We start from the raw sequence: 13,716 nt of genomic DNA, 5'->3' as shown, positions 1-13,716 counted from the left end.
TTCATATAGTAAATCCTGTAGTATGAAGAGTTTCGTGGTTGTATACCTACTGTGAAGTAAAGCTGTCATCCTTGTCTGCGATGGGTGTTAGCCCAATTAAGATTCCATTCTGTTCGTCAATGTACAGTTGTAAGATGTGGAAGGCTTTTACATCTAATGTTTTTCCAATTGAAATTTACGAATCAGAAAAAAAAAAACAGAAAAATAAAGTTCTATTAACATACATATTTTACAAATAGAAAACTGAAGTTTGGATGGTTTAAATCACAAGTTTGTAGTCCAAAATGGTTCCGTATAGTAGATTGGACTCTCAGCAGGAATAACTTGTGTTAGCTTAATGTGCATAAAGCACCACTATTTTAAAACAGTTAGGAACCTGACCATGTTTAAAAGTAATTGAAGACTTAGACTTGCAGGAAGATATTTACTCAGTGGCAAACTCTTTACCCATGGAATTGAACAGTGCATGTGACTCCAGCTGTAAGCTGGACAGTGGAGATTTTCAGGGCCTATAATGGGGAAGAGTATAGGAGGCACAACAATAAAGAAAACATATACAAAAAATTCTGTTTCTATCCAGAGCTCAGCAAATGCATTTTAAATATGAGCTGTTGATCTAGGTTACATATGAATCTGTTTCTAAAGAATAATCATACAGATGTTTCTTAAATTTATATCTAGATTTTGAGTGTAGCAGTTGCAAAATTCAAGATCTGTCAAAATAGAGCTAAGCCTAGATAAATTTGGGTTGTTCTGAAGTTGAGTGTTTTCATTTTATTGTAGTTCGAGCATTGGTAACAGCAATAAAACTTATATCTGCATTTCCATCCTTATCAAAGCTCTCACAATTTTGAAACATTTTTGTTAGAACAAAGGTTCCCAAACTGGGATTGTAATCATGGAAAAAATTTAAACTTGTCTGAGATATGTGATAATATGTAGGAAATATGCAGGACTGCTCAGAATTATCAATTGTAAGTGCAATAATTATATTGGTCACAGTGATTGGGTTGTAGCTAGGAAAAGTCTTTGGAAACCAAAGATGGCTTGTGTTGCTCTGGATGTGTTTTTTTTGTTTTGTTTTCCCCTCTATGTTGGTAGATTACTTATCCTGTAGAAATTTGGGACAGAGATGGTTCAAACATTTTTGATTGAGGACAGTGCATAGAATATGCTGTACCTGTCTGTATTTCTTTGATCTTGTGTGAACAGCTGCACTGTTGAAATAGATGACAGCTGTGGGTTTGCCCACAAAGTAAGGAGGAGACCTTATTTTTTTGTTTTGTTTTTGAGGTTGGTTAAGGGGGGGTGATGGCCGTAAGCCACTGCTAGCTCACTTTACCACTGTTAACAGCCCCTCTCAGCTGCCAGTTTTTCCAGTCCCGTTCCTGTCTTACCTTTTTTATGCCTCTTAGGTACTCTACTCTTCCTATGTTTGTATTACGTTCTCGGACTACACCTATCACAAGAGTCTCAGAATTCCTAATAATAGAATCATTGAATCATAGAATAAACCAAGTTGGAAGGGACCCACAAGGATCATCGAGTCCATCTCCCAATTCCTCATCCACAAAGCAGCATTTGCTTCATGCCACTTGTGGCAAGAGTCCCTGCGCTGACATTATGAAAGAGCCACCTGTTAATGTGTTCAGAATTCCAGAAAGGATGTTGGAAGAGGGAGTTAGGCAGATGAGACTTCTTGAGTTATGGACTGCACTGTGAATTGACGTACGGATACAGCAAGCTCCATGGCCTGAAGGAAGCAGAAACCATATTGTTCAACTCAAAACGAGTGGATATCATTAAAGAAGAATGAGTTAGTGAAACTATGGACAGCTTGGGCCACAGTGAACATTAGGAGTGGGATTTACTGGGCCAAATATAGCCATCTACACTGCATTTATTTGTATGCAAGTTAATCACTTTGGGCTTCCTTTACAGTCAGATTTAGGCAGTGTAGGCACAGTTCTTCTCATATAGAAGTATATAATTATAAATATAGAAGTAGATATTTAAAATAAAATAGAAAAATTGTGCCCTAAAAAGTGCCTGTTTCTCTCCATTGTCTAAGACTGGGATAACTAGTCGGTTGCAGAAGCAAGGCTTCCACTCCAAAACAGGCCACAGACAATAGTTTGATTTCTCACCCAAACCAGAGACTGTCACTTTTTCATGGTGAACTGGTGGGGGAGTTTGAGTTTACCATACCTGTATGCAGTTGCAGTACCTCAAACTAAGTGATGTGCTCCGAGATTCTCCATTCTTAGGTTCAAAAAGAACCTAAAAAGAAGTGTCTGGATATAGTCACAGGGTCTAAGTGTGTCTCCCTGGTTTTGTAGATTGAAATTCTTTCCTCATTTTCAGATTTTAAGATGACTAAGGAATTGCTATTGCATTGCTGGCAGAAGGGAATGTACAATTTTTTCTGAAACTCTAAGGTTTCTGCACATCCCTCTGTCCTCTCAGGAGAGAATTTTTGTTTGTTTGCTTGCTTGTTTTTGTTTTCCTCAGAATGTCTTGTGTACACAGCATCTCATATCTGAGCTTTGTAGTTCAGTCATTCTAAGAAAGTGCCATGTTTTCCTCCTGCTGGGTTCTAAATGTAGAGCATCCAATGGATACTCTTAGGGGAAGAAGAACAAATAATTTGTGGAGATTTTCATGTCATACTCTGAACCCTACTGTCATTGACCTCCTAGAATCAAACCTCCACTCACTTCAATCAACAAATGCAGTAAGTGTTATTTATCCCAGCTTGAGGAAAGTTTTTTATTGGTTCTTCATGGGATGTTATGGAGAAAGAAGGTGGGATTACTAAAAAAAAAAAAGATAATGTTAATGTAGAGTAGTGACAGCTTTAATGCTTTTTAGTTCTTGGGGATTCCCATCTGTACATTGAGGTCTTCAGCGCATGGGCAGTATACTGCCTTTTCTGTGATTGCCACATTGGTCTTGGTTCTAATATGTCTGCCAACCGCTGTGCTTAATATAGAGGTTAATCTGGGAGGGCCTTATCAAGGTGACTGTCTGTGAGGTTCCAATGGGACATACCCTATCGTTGTCAAAAGAGCTGCAACTGGGTGAACAACTATTTGAAGCAGAGAACGTTGAAAACAATCTTGTTCTATTAGAGGGGTAATTGTTGGGCTGCATTTAAACCAATTTTTATTTAATATTTAAAAGCTAGAACACTGTTTTGCAATATTTTCATGAAGGTCTTTGACATCAGAATTTAGGAGGGTAATTCTGAAGTTTGATGGTGAAATTTGCTGATGACCCCAAAATGGGAGGCATTGTCAATGCTAAAGAAAAAGAATTGTGGAAGGCATGTTATGCATGAAGGAAATTCTGCTATAAAATAGTTGCCAATTTATTCGAAATATCATTAAAAGTGAGGGTTATTATTTTCATAGAATCATAGAATATCCCGCGTTGGAAGGGACCCGCATGGATCATCGAGTCCAACTCCTGGCACCACACAGGTCTACCCAACAATTCAGACCATATGGCTAAGTGCGCAGTCCAAATGCTTCTTAAACTCCGACAGGCTTGGTGCTGTGACTACGCTCCTGAGGAGCCTGTTCCAGTGCACGACAACCTTCTCAGTGAAGAACCTCTTCCTGATATCCAGCCTGAACCTCCCCTGTCGCAGCTGGAGACCATTCCTGCGGGTCCTATTTTGATTATAAAAGTCTTGTACTTAATATGATGTGACTAACTGGGAAAAAAAAAATCTTAAGTTACTAGATAGAATTTCCAGTAACAACAGAAAGGTTCTGATGTTACTGCAGAAGACCCTAATGACAGCCCACCTGATTGTTGAAGCTGGAATACATTGTCATCAGTGTTCAAAATGACATAAACATTCAAAATGAACAGTTCACACTAGAGTGATCGTGGGGAAAAAAAAAAAAAGCTTCTGGAATCACTTAGGGAAAGGAAGACACTTCATGAATGTCACTTGGGTGTCACAAAGAAGGTTGTGAGGGACTGGGAATGACCAGGAATGATATTGGTAGAGGGGGAGAAAAGTATTGCCATTTAGGCTAAAGGACAATGCTGACACAAGAACAAATGGGGAAAAGGTGACTATGGATAAATGTTAGGCTTGAATTTAGAAAGAGCTTGTACTTTTCAGAGGAGCAAAATTACTCTAAGTCAGGGAGGAGTAACAAAGACCTTGTTTTTTAAATTGTATCTTCATGATTTTCTGAAAGGCATTGCATGATAATGACGTGTCACCCAGACTTCACTGTTGCCCTCAGCTCAGTGACCCTAGGGCTCATTGGTGTACTCCATCAAGTACTACATTGGTTTTGATAAGGTATGTTAGAACACTTTAAGAGAAATATCTGTACAAGACATTTAAAGTAGAAATACATTGTAGGCAAAACAGAATTTATGGCAATTTCATCTTTACTCATCAACCAATTTTCAAATTAAAAAAAGCTAAAGAGCGTACAGTTTCCCTAGTGTGAGAAGATCAGTCTGGTAACAGATCCTCTTGAGTAGTAGGTGGTCATACATTGGAAAAGTTGGCTTATGGCTTGTGGTTGTCTTCCCATCCCTAGCCTTAACATGTATTTTGATCTTCAATCACCCAATCTTTGAGGGTCGCCTTGGAGTCAGAGGGTTTTGGGTGAATCCACCGCCTTTTGGGTACCCCTAAATTTGTCCCAAAGAGTTCCCAGTTGTCTTCCTTAGTCTCATCTGGTGATTCTTACACGTTGTTATTGAGAGGACTGTGTTGCCAACGGTACCACACCAATATGTGTTATTGCATTACTGATTGGATTCTTGACTGGGTAATTATACACTGTCAGAAACTGTGCCCACAGCCTTACCATTCTATACTTTCAACTAGTTAGGACTGAATCAAGCCACTGGGGTAAAAAGCTTATCATTCTCCAAAAAAAGGCAAAGCGTGCGTGCATTCTAAATCCATCACATGCTAACTGAAGTATTTGATGAGAACATGCTTAAATCTTTCTTACTCACCCCTCTTCTCTCAGCTACAGTGACAACAGGAATTATAAGGCTGGTGTGGATCCAAGCTCCTTACTAGTAGTGACCAGTCATAGAATCACAGAGTGGGAGAGGTTGGAAGGGCCCTCTGGAGGTCATCTTGTCCAGCTCCCTCCCCTGCTCAAACAGGACCACCTAGAGCAGGTTGCCCAGAACCATGTCCAAACAGCTTTTGAATATCTCCAAGGAGGAGACTCCACAGCCTCTCTGGCCAACTTGTGCCAGTGCTAAATACTTCAAAGGAAGGTGCCAGAAACCCTGCAACTGTAGGTAACAGCTCCACCTAAATTTCAGTAATCAGAGATCAGTTTGTATTAAGACACAAAAAGGTTTGATGTCTCTTTTAAAATTTTCATATACTGGTATGACTGGATATTCTTGGGATCTGTACATACAAAGCCACTCCAGCACCTTCCCTTTCTCTCACATTCTCATTTTCTCTTTTTTTTTTTCCTTTTTCTCTTTTTTCTTTTTCTCTTTTTCTCCTTCTCTTTTTTTCTTTTTCTTTTTCTTTTCCTTTTCTTTTTCCAAAAAGCTTTGTCTTCAGTCCAACATCTGTTAGTTCAAAAATAGACCGGTTGAGACTGATAAGTGAGTATATTTATGACCGTTAGAGCAAGATATCAGAGACATAATAGATTTTTCATTATGTCAAGTCTTTAAGTCAACACTGGATGTCCTTTAAAGAGAGCTGTCCTGTTCGATGGATGATGAGAGTCTGTTGCACAAGAAATTCAACTAGACAAAGTCTTCTGGCTTAAAAATCTGGAAGTTTTAAATCTATGTTCATGTGACAGTTCTGCAGCTTAATTACAGTTCATTAGGCTTTGTATAGCTATCATGAAACGTTCCTCCATCAGCCAGATTTGAATTTACTGTCTTTTGGCATAATTTAATGTGTTCTGCTGTTCTGTGTTGCGGGATAAGGAAAATGCAAACATCTAATCTTCTTCTTCAGATCAGCCTGTATTTCAAATATATCTTTCAGGTTCAATATTCTTTTTTTAGGTGAAAAAATTAAGTCTTCCCAATCACTGTACAGAAAGAGTTTTTCTGTACACCTGGTCATTCTTATCACCTGCCAGGATACACATTGTGCTTCTCTTCCTCAGCGAGTACAGTAGGCAACTGCAAAATAAGCTGCTGTAATTGCTTTTGCAGGCTATTGGTCATAATATTTTCCATTTTATTCCTCAATAATATTTTTTTTTACCCTTTTGGAGTTTTTGTTGTTGAAGAACACTTGTAAATATTGGCCATTGTTCTTTTTGTCTCATCTGACTTCAACTCTCCATGCTACTTTATCTTCCACTGTTTTTTTTTGGTTTTTTTGCTTCTTAAAAAGTTTGTGAGGCCACCAAACAGTCTATATGCAAAGAAAGAAATACAGATTTTTTAATGCTGTGTTGAGGTACATGGAAATTCAAGCTTAAGATGTGCATAGAACTCAAGACAGTACTACCCAGGGGCTTGGCAGCCAGATTTCTCTAATTCAGTCAACAATAGATAGCCTGCTTATGAGTGTGTTAAGACAGAGAAGAAGCTGTAGTCCTGCTGCTCCAGCATTTCTGTCAGCCTCTTGTTTAGATCTGTTTAATTCCACGAGCTCTCCTGCCAGTTGTGCTGCTGTCACAGGTGAGACCTTTGCAGCAGTTCATGGCTGACCAATCTTCTGTCACTGGTGGCTCTTTTTTTCCTTTTCTTTTTCACAAGGAGAAATTGTAAGTAAAATACAATGCTTTTGAGAGTTGTTTTTTCTTTTTAATATGACTGCAATTTAAATTCATTTTGCTGAATACAAGTCAAAAAAGTATGTTAAAAGATGTGTATCTTAAAAGAATAAGCAGATTAAGCATTTATTGATTTTTGGTCAAGAGGTTATTTGATTCATAACATTGATCAAGTCTACATGAAGTTCCCTTCTCGTTTAGCTTTGTCTTTGTGGATGGTAAAACTTCAGTGTGTTTGAAGAGATGAAATGTGATGCTTTCTTCTTGCTCTACAGCAGTATGTTTTCCCTCTAGTTTTTGTTACAAAGTACTGAGAGTCCTACCTGTAAAGAACAAGGCCACAGTTGTTGGTTTTTTTTCTGTTCTCTGAGAAGCCTCCATACAGAGGGAAGGATAGATTTTAGGTCTTTGGCAGAATATGCATTGCTTGGAATGCCTGCAGAATTCCCTTCTGTAGGAAGGAAAGGAGCTTCTTGCCCAAGAATATTGCACTGCTGTATTTAAACTGCAAAATAACCAATTGTACATAACTGACATAGGATCATTTCTTGCCTGGATGAGATGGAGTTGCTTAGCTGGAGATGGAAGAATATGTCATTCTCAGAGCCTTCTGGATTTGCATTTGACATTATTGTGGAACCTCAGAGTACTGTCAAGAAGTGAATTTGAGTGCAATGATTCTGGGTCCGTGTCTTGAACATAGCAGACATTATGATCTGTACAGTGTCTGTAGAACCCCAGCCTGTGCCGTCTTCATATTCTTCTTTCTTGAATTCAGTTTTCTTCCAAGACTGGACATCCTTATGATAGCAGTATTGCTGTAAGCACTGAAGTCTTAGCTCATTGGGTAGATTCCTCAGGAAGGATTCATACTAAACCTTTGTTTATAAAAGTATAAAAGGATCTTGCTTCATCAGGTGAGACAGTAGTGCCTCAGAATTGGCAGGAGAAAGTCGTGACAGAGGAGAAGGAACCTACTGATCCAAATAACATCTTTGTAGGGCTATGATTCTGATGTTTTGCTAGAGATTTCTGAATGTATTTCCTTTACGTGCCACTGCTCAAAGTATAAGTATTACCACTGTTGGTGATAAACGTATGCAGGACAAGTTCAGGTGTCTTTGTCTAGTTCCTCAAACTTGAAGGTATTGTGCCAAGATAGTCGCCTCAGAATTTCTTGAGAAGAGCTCTTCCAAGTAGCTTTTATGAAGGGCCAATGGTACTGGCAATGCTAGACATGAATACGGAGGAGGTGGTAGAGGGAATTCTGAGAAGGGCAGAAAGAAGGGAAAGATGGAGCAGTAACCTGTAAAGTAACAAACAGGAGGTGAACATGTTGGCTGCAGCCTCAGAGAGGTACTTGTGGAGGCTGGAACATTTCCAAGTCAGTACAGTGCTGCACAGAGAGGGATGTGTTTGGCTGTTCAAGCAATGTTAATTGCCCAAATACCTTTTTCGCATTTTTTTAGGCTGCTTACCAGAACGTCTTTGGCAGATCTGGCTGCATTCTGCAGGTCAGGTCTAGAGTTTCTGATTGTGGCAATTGTCATGGCTGACACATGTTTGCAGTTCATTATGTAAATTCTCTTTAAAGGGTGGTAGCACAGCTGCACAGAGGAAAGATGGTGTTTGCCATGTCCTAAGGTGAATTTGGCCTGCTAGAGCCCTCAGAGGGAGGGGGAGATTGTTCCATATGGATTGCAGGGGAGGGTAGTCAGAGAGGAAAAAGGGTAAAGAGCTGCCACATAGAAGAAGGCTGAAGCACACGCAGAAATTTGGAGACGCTTGAGACAGAAAGCAGTAGCAGAAACACAGCTGGATCTTAGAGAATAAAAAGATAGATAGAATTCTCTGCGTCTCCTCAGAAGTGACTCTACAGAGTTTTCTGCAACCCAGCAAGTCACTGAGAGTTGCTAGACTAAGGGCAAGCCTGAAGAAATTATTATTATTATTTTAATTTTTAAAAGTATTTAAAAAAAAAACACACCAAAAATGTGAGTTTTCTTTCTTTATGATCCCTTATGCCACTTCAGGTTCTAACAATTTTTTAAATTAAATTTAAAGCCCCTTTGCTGTTGGTGTTCTATTGCAGCTGTGCAGTTGCTCTGTTTGATTCCTTAGGTGTTTGTTATGAGTCAGGATCAAGGATATTTCTCTGTGTTGCATATAAGAGATAATCACTGTTTTAGTAGTGTTGCAAATTTGCAGTATCTTTTTGATCAAACGCTGAAGACAACCCACAGGGTACGGGTTACACATTTTGCTTATCAGATGGAATATCTTTGCTTAGTAGAGACTAAAGGCTCAGCTTTCCACCACATTTACTGGTTGGCAGTAGTGCCTACAACTTTAAAGATAGCCATTACTTAGGATTTTTATTCATAATTATTCTAAGTTCCTTTCTGATGGCAGTGTAGAAGAAGTGGACTGACTTATCGGGGTTACAGTGAGGAAAGGATTATGTTGTTAAACTTGAGAAAGAGAACTTGTTGCATAGAAGGAAAGACCGTAAATTGAAGAGAGAGATGTAGGAGAAATAAATGATAAGCTGACTCTGACTTTGGCAGAGCAGAGAAAGTACTGGGAACACAGCAGGAGACCAGTCCTGAAATATAAGCTGCACCTGACTTGTGCGTGACTTGAAAGAGAAATGATAACAGTGGAAAGTATTGAAGGAGAGATTTTTGTATTTTATAGCGGAATTAGGCATTATTACTAACTCAGGTGAACTAAGGAACCTAGAACCTGAAAGCCAGGAGAAAGGAAGACATCTAAAATACTCAGATGTGAACAAGAATGTTATTGCAGAGGATGATGAGATGTCAGGCTTTTGAGGAAACAGATACAGTTCCTACCCGGACATGGAGAGGTATGAGGAGAGGGTGAGTTGCCAGAGTAAAAGAAGTAATGGAGAAAATTGGAAATCAAAAGAAGAGGAAATAGAATCCATGATATAAAACTGAAATATCGGTAGAGCATCCAGAAGGAACTATTAAGGAAAAAAAAAAAAAACTGCTTATGTACATAGGTACAGTTTTACAAATAATCCAGGTGGGGATAAAATTTAAGAAAAACATAAAATTTGCAGGTTAATATGAAGAATTGTGAATTTAGAAATGTGAAGTCTTTCACTAGTCCTTCACAGCAAAGGAAGATTCTGGGCTATTTAAAAAAAAAAAAAAAAAAAAAACATTTTATATAGTGTAAGAGTACTTCAGCAACAGAAATCCTGTAGGAAAGGATGCAGAAAGAATATGGATTTCCAGGATTTTTTTAAACCTACCTGCCTGTTCTTACCTGTGTCAATCCGTCATTTTCTAGACTCTTGGCACTTCTGAAAATCCTGTTCTCTCTTGCTGCATACTATTGACGCTCCGTTTTAATCAAACCTTTCTGTCACTGTGGTCTCTAGATTTGTAGTCATTTTCTTGTTCCATGTGGGCCATACAGCCCTGCCTCCCTGTTGTGGTTTAACCCGGCCGGCAGCTAAACACCACACAGCCGTTCGCTCACCCTCCCCCCTCCCTCTCTGGGATGGGGGAGAGAAACGGGAAAGTGAAGCCGGTGAGTTGAGATAAAGACAGCTTATTAAGACAGGAATATAATAATAACAATAATAATAATAGTGATAATGATAATAGTATTAATAATAATAATGTGTAAGAAACAAGTGATGCACAATGCAATTGCTCACCACCCGCTGACCGATGCCCAGCCTATCCCCAAGCAGCTGGTCCCCCCAGTCCTGCTAGCCACCCCTATATATTGTTTAGCATGACGCCAGATGGTATGGAATACCCCTTTGGCCAGTTTGGGTCAGCTGTCCTGGGTCTGTCCCCTCCCAGCTCCTGCTGCACCCCCAGCCTGCTCGCTGGCAGGACAGAGCGAGAAGCCGAAAAGTCCTTGGCCTGGTGTAAACACTGCTCTGCAACAATTAAAACATCAGCATGTTATCAGCGCTCTTCTCATCCTAATCCAAAACATAGCACCCTACCAGCTACTATGAGGAAAAATTAACTCTGTCCTAACTGGAACCAGGGCACTCCCATATTCCTCTGTGCTGTATCAGATTTACAGTTCTCTGACCTCACATATATAATTTGCATCTTCTGTTCTATAGACTTACATCTCTCCTGTACCTCTTTGTGTGTGTCTACCTCTGTGTGCGTGTGTGTATGTGTGAGAGCTTTACAAGACTGCTCCTTTTTTGTGTTAGGTGAAGGTTGTTTTGACTGCATTAATTTGATGACTTCAGCCTTTTTGCTATTATATTATAGACAGATATTTGAGATTAGAATCTCAAGTGAATTTTGGTGATACCTCTTCTGGAATCCATGCATCAATCCGTGGCCAAGTTTTCCACATAGTGCTTGGGAGAGAAGGGCACTGAAGAATAAGGTAGCCATAAGACAGTACAGTGACTGGGAAACTCTCTTAGATAAGCTGTAAAAATGACAGTAGGTAGGCATGATTCTCTCTCTCAAAGACTTGAGCACCTGGCTTAGAGGTGAAGCACAGTGCCTTCCTCCACACGGGTCTCACAGCACGTTGGGGCTGCGATCTGTTTGATTCGAGTGAAAGAGAGTTAAAAGGGAAGGTTAGGAAGCAGGGATGTGTCAATGTCAACGTGGGGGCAAGAGGGTGTGGAAAACCATACCAAGCTCTACATGACGGTGGAATTGAGATGGACGGAGATGCGCAGAGCATGTAATATGAAGCATTAGCTGGATTTGTGAATGCCATTTACAAATCTGAACTGATACAGCTGTGAAAGACACTCACATAGCAAAAGGTGTGCAGCTGAATTTTATCAGTCTAGCTAGTATCCAGAAAGAAAGGGCATCGTGTGGTGCTTTTCTTAGAATGATTTCTCAAATATCTAAACCAGAAGTACAGGTTATATAGCCCTCAGGGGCCTGGCCCTGCAAACTCCTGCCTTTCTCCACTTACAGCAAATTCTTAGTGTGTTTATCTTACCAATTGGTTTTGAAAAGAACTATCAGATTCAGCTCTTCAGTGAATTTTCTTATGCATAACCAAATCTTAAATTCTCATATAACCTGGTCCAACTGTACTAAACATGCAGATTTTGTACTAAAAGTGTGATATTTCATGTGGCTGCCTCAGGTCCTGTACTTAACCTGGATATGTACTTTTCTTTTCTCTATTTGTGTAACAGCAAAAGCGGAAACTGAGACTTTATATCTCCAACACATTTAATCCTGCAAAATCTGACGCTGATGACTCTGATGGCAGCATCGCATCATGGGAGCTTCGAGTGGAGGGGAAGCTCCTGGATGATGTAAGACTCGCCTGTGCTTCAGTGGGGCTGGCAAGGATCTAGAGATTGTCCTGTAGGGTTATGATGGACTTTACTGGGGTCTTTAACTCAGACATCTCTGAATGGCAGCATTGGCTTGTTTTTGCTGGGAAGACACCATGTCCAACAGAAGGAGTGAAGGATACAAACATAGTGGGAATGTTGGGGAGAGATGGGGGAGGGCAGCAGGAGATAGAGCAGACTTAAGGACAGAACAGGTAGGATGAGATGGAGAGAATACTGCTTGAATGATATGGCAGGATTCAGGCCACGATAGGAGTGATAAGTCAGGTCTAGAGCAGGCCATTGCATCTGGTGAGTGCAAGAGGATGTATGGATGGACAAAGCAAGGATGGAAGAAAGGTTTTATTAACTAAGTGATCAGAAACCCCTGTGATGGATTTCACTTTCCTCTGGGAAGGCTGAACTTTCCTGATAAAGGTGTCACCTATTTGAATAGACTTTACAAGAAAAGTATTTGATAAGATAAACAGATGGAGATTGTACATGTGTGGAGAAAGCAAAACGTTTAAGACATGTCTATCTTTCTGGAGATAACAATACATGAATCAGGAACAGAATCTTGCTGGAAAATGAAGGGTAAACAAACTGCAGCATCTGGAAACTGAAGTTAGACAAATTCAGATTAGAAATTAGAGCATAGATTTTAACAGCAAAAAAAAATCTTTATTGGATCAACTTGCCAATTTTTATCATGGCTCTTCAATTACTGGCAAATTTTAAATCAAAGAAGTATGTACTTCCAAAATATCTTCTGCATTAGGTAAGAAATCCATTCAAATGCTGTGGACTGTATTCTCCAGAAAGTCAGAATATATGACATAGACCACCCAGCTTTTAATTTAGACAATATGAACTGCATAGTAAATGGTGAATACTGATAATTAAATGAAAAGGCAAAATGTAAAGGAAATACTTTTACTTAGGGTATGACTAATCTGTAAAACTTACTGCTATCTGATAAGTCAGAACAAGAATTTAGCATTTATTAAAAAAATACAAACTGTTAAAATAAAAGGCATACAGTTACCTTGTTCACATCAAAAGACAGTCCTTTATGATAGCATTAAGACAGTCTGGGAAATCTTTCCTTCAGTGCATACTGTTCCACCACTTCTAGATTTTTGCATATTTCCCTGCGTTTATCAGAGGGAAATCTCAATTAGATTGTTCACTCTTGTGATCTATATGGGAGTTAAAGTTCAAGAGAAAGAGAAAGCTTGAAAAGGAAGCACAGAACATGGGGTAATATATGCAGTCTTAAACATTTCTGTTTCTTTTGATTGTACAGCTCAGCAAACAGAAACGGAAGTTTTCATCATTTTTTAAGAGTCTAGTCATTGAACTGGACAAAGATCTTTATGGACCTGACAACCACCTTGTGGAGGTAAGAAGTTAATGCACCTTTGCATACAAACCCAGCACTATAACAGATGAACAGCTATGTGCCTGTTATCTGCCTTGTTTAAGTTACCTTGCATTCACTGACTTATTTAAGGTGTTTTCAAAGGTTTCAGAATTACAGATGTAGTAGTGATGTAGGGTATCTCTTAGAAGAAGAGTGTGTGTGATTAAAACATTTGTGCACATTTCTCCTGACAAGTAAAGCATACTAGCATC

General features: G+C 39.4%; 1 protein-coding gene and 1 long non-coding RNA gene across 14 annotated transcripts in view; one reads left to right on the top strand and one right to left on the bottom strand.

Moving 5' to 3' along the window:
• SMARCD3 (SWI/SNF related BAF chromatin remodeling complex subunit D3) overlaps positions 1-13,716 on the top strand; it is a 110,565-nt gene that overhangs the window by 70,016 nt on the left and 26,833 nt on the right. For 10 of the 13 annotated variants that reach the window (XM_080583430.1, XM_080583429.1, XM_080583437.1 and 7 more), the window contains 2 exons: positions 11,935-12,057; positions 13,388-13,483. In XM_080583430.1, coding sequence (XP_080439556.1) covers positions 11,935-12,057; positions 13,388-13,483 — 219 coding nt within the window. Of the gene's footprint in view, positions 1-3,413; positions 3,483-11,934; positions 12,058-13,387; positions 13,484-13,716 lie in introns of all 13 variants that reach the window. The other 3 variants (XM_080583427.1, XM_080583435.1, XM_080583434.1) reach the window with 1 other exon arrangement.
• LOC308191221 lies at positions 6,249-11,546 on the bottom strand. Its single transcript, XR_013947818.1, has 2 exons — positions 10,053-11,546; positions 6,249-8,061 (listed from the first exon to the last, which is right to left on the bottom strand). It is a non-coding gene; the product is annotated as an uncharacterized lncRNA (long non-coding RNA).

This window comes from Anser brachyrhynchus (genome assembly GCF_964034855.1).
Source record: "Anser brachyrhynchus genome assembly, chromosome: 2".
NCBI lineage: Eukaryota > Metazoa > Chordata > Aves > Anseriformes > Anatidae > Anser > Anser brachyrhynchus.
The sequence above is the reverse complement of the archived record's forward strand: the minus strand, read 5'-3'. Positions and strand labels throughout refer to the sequence as shown.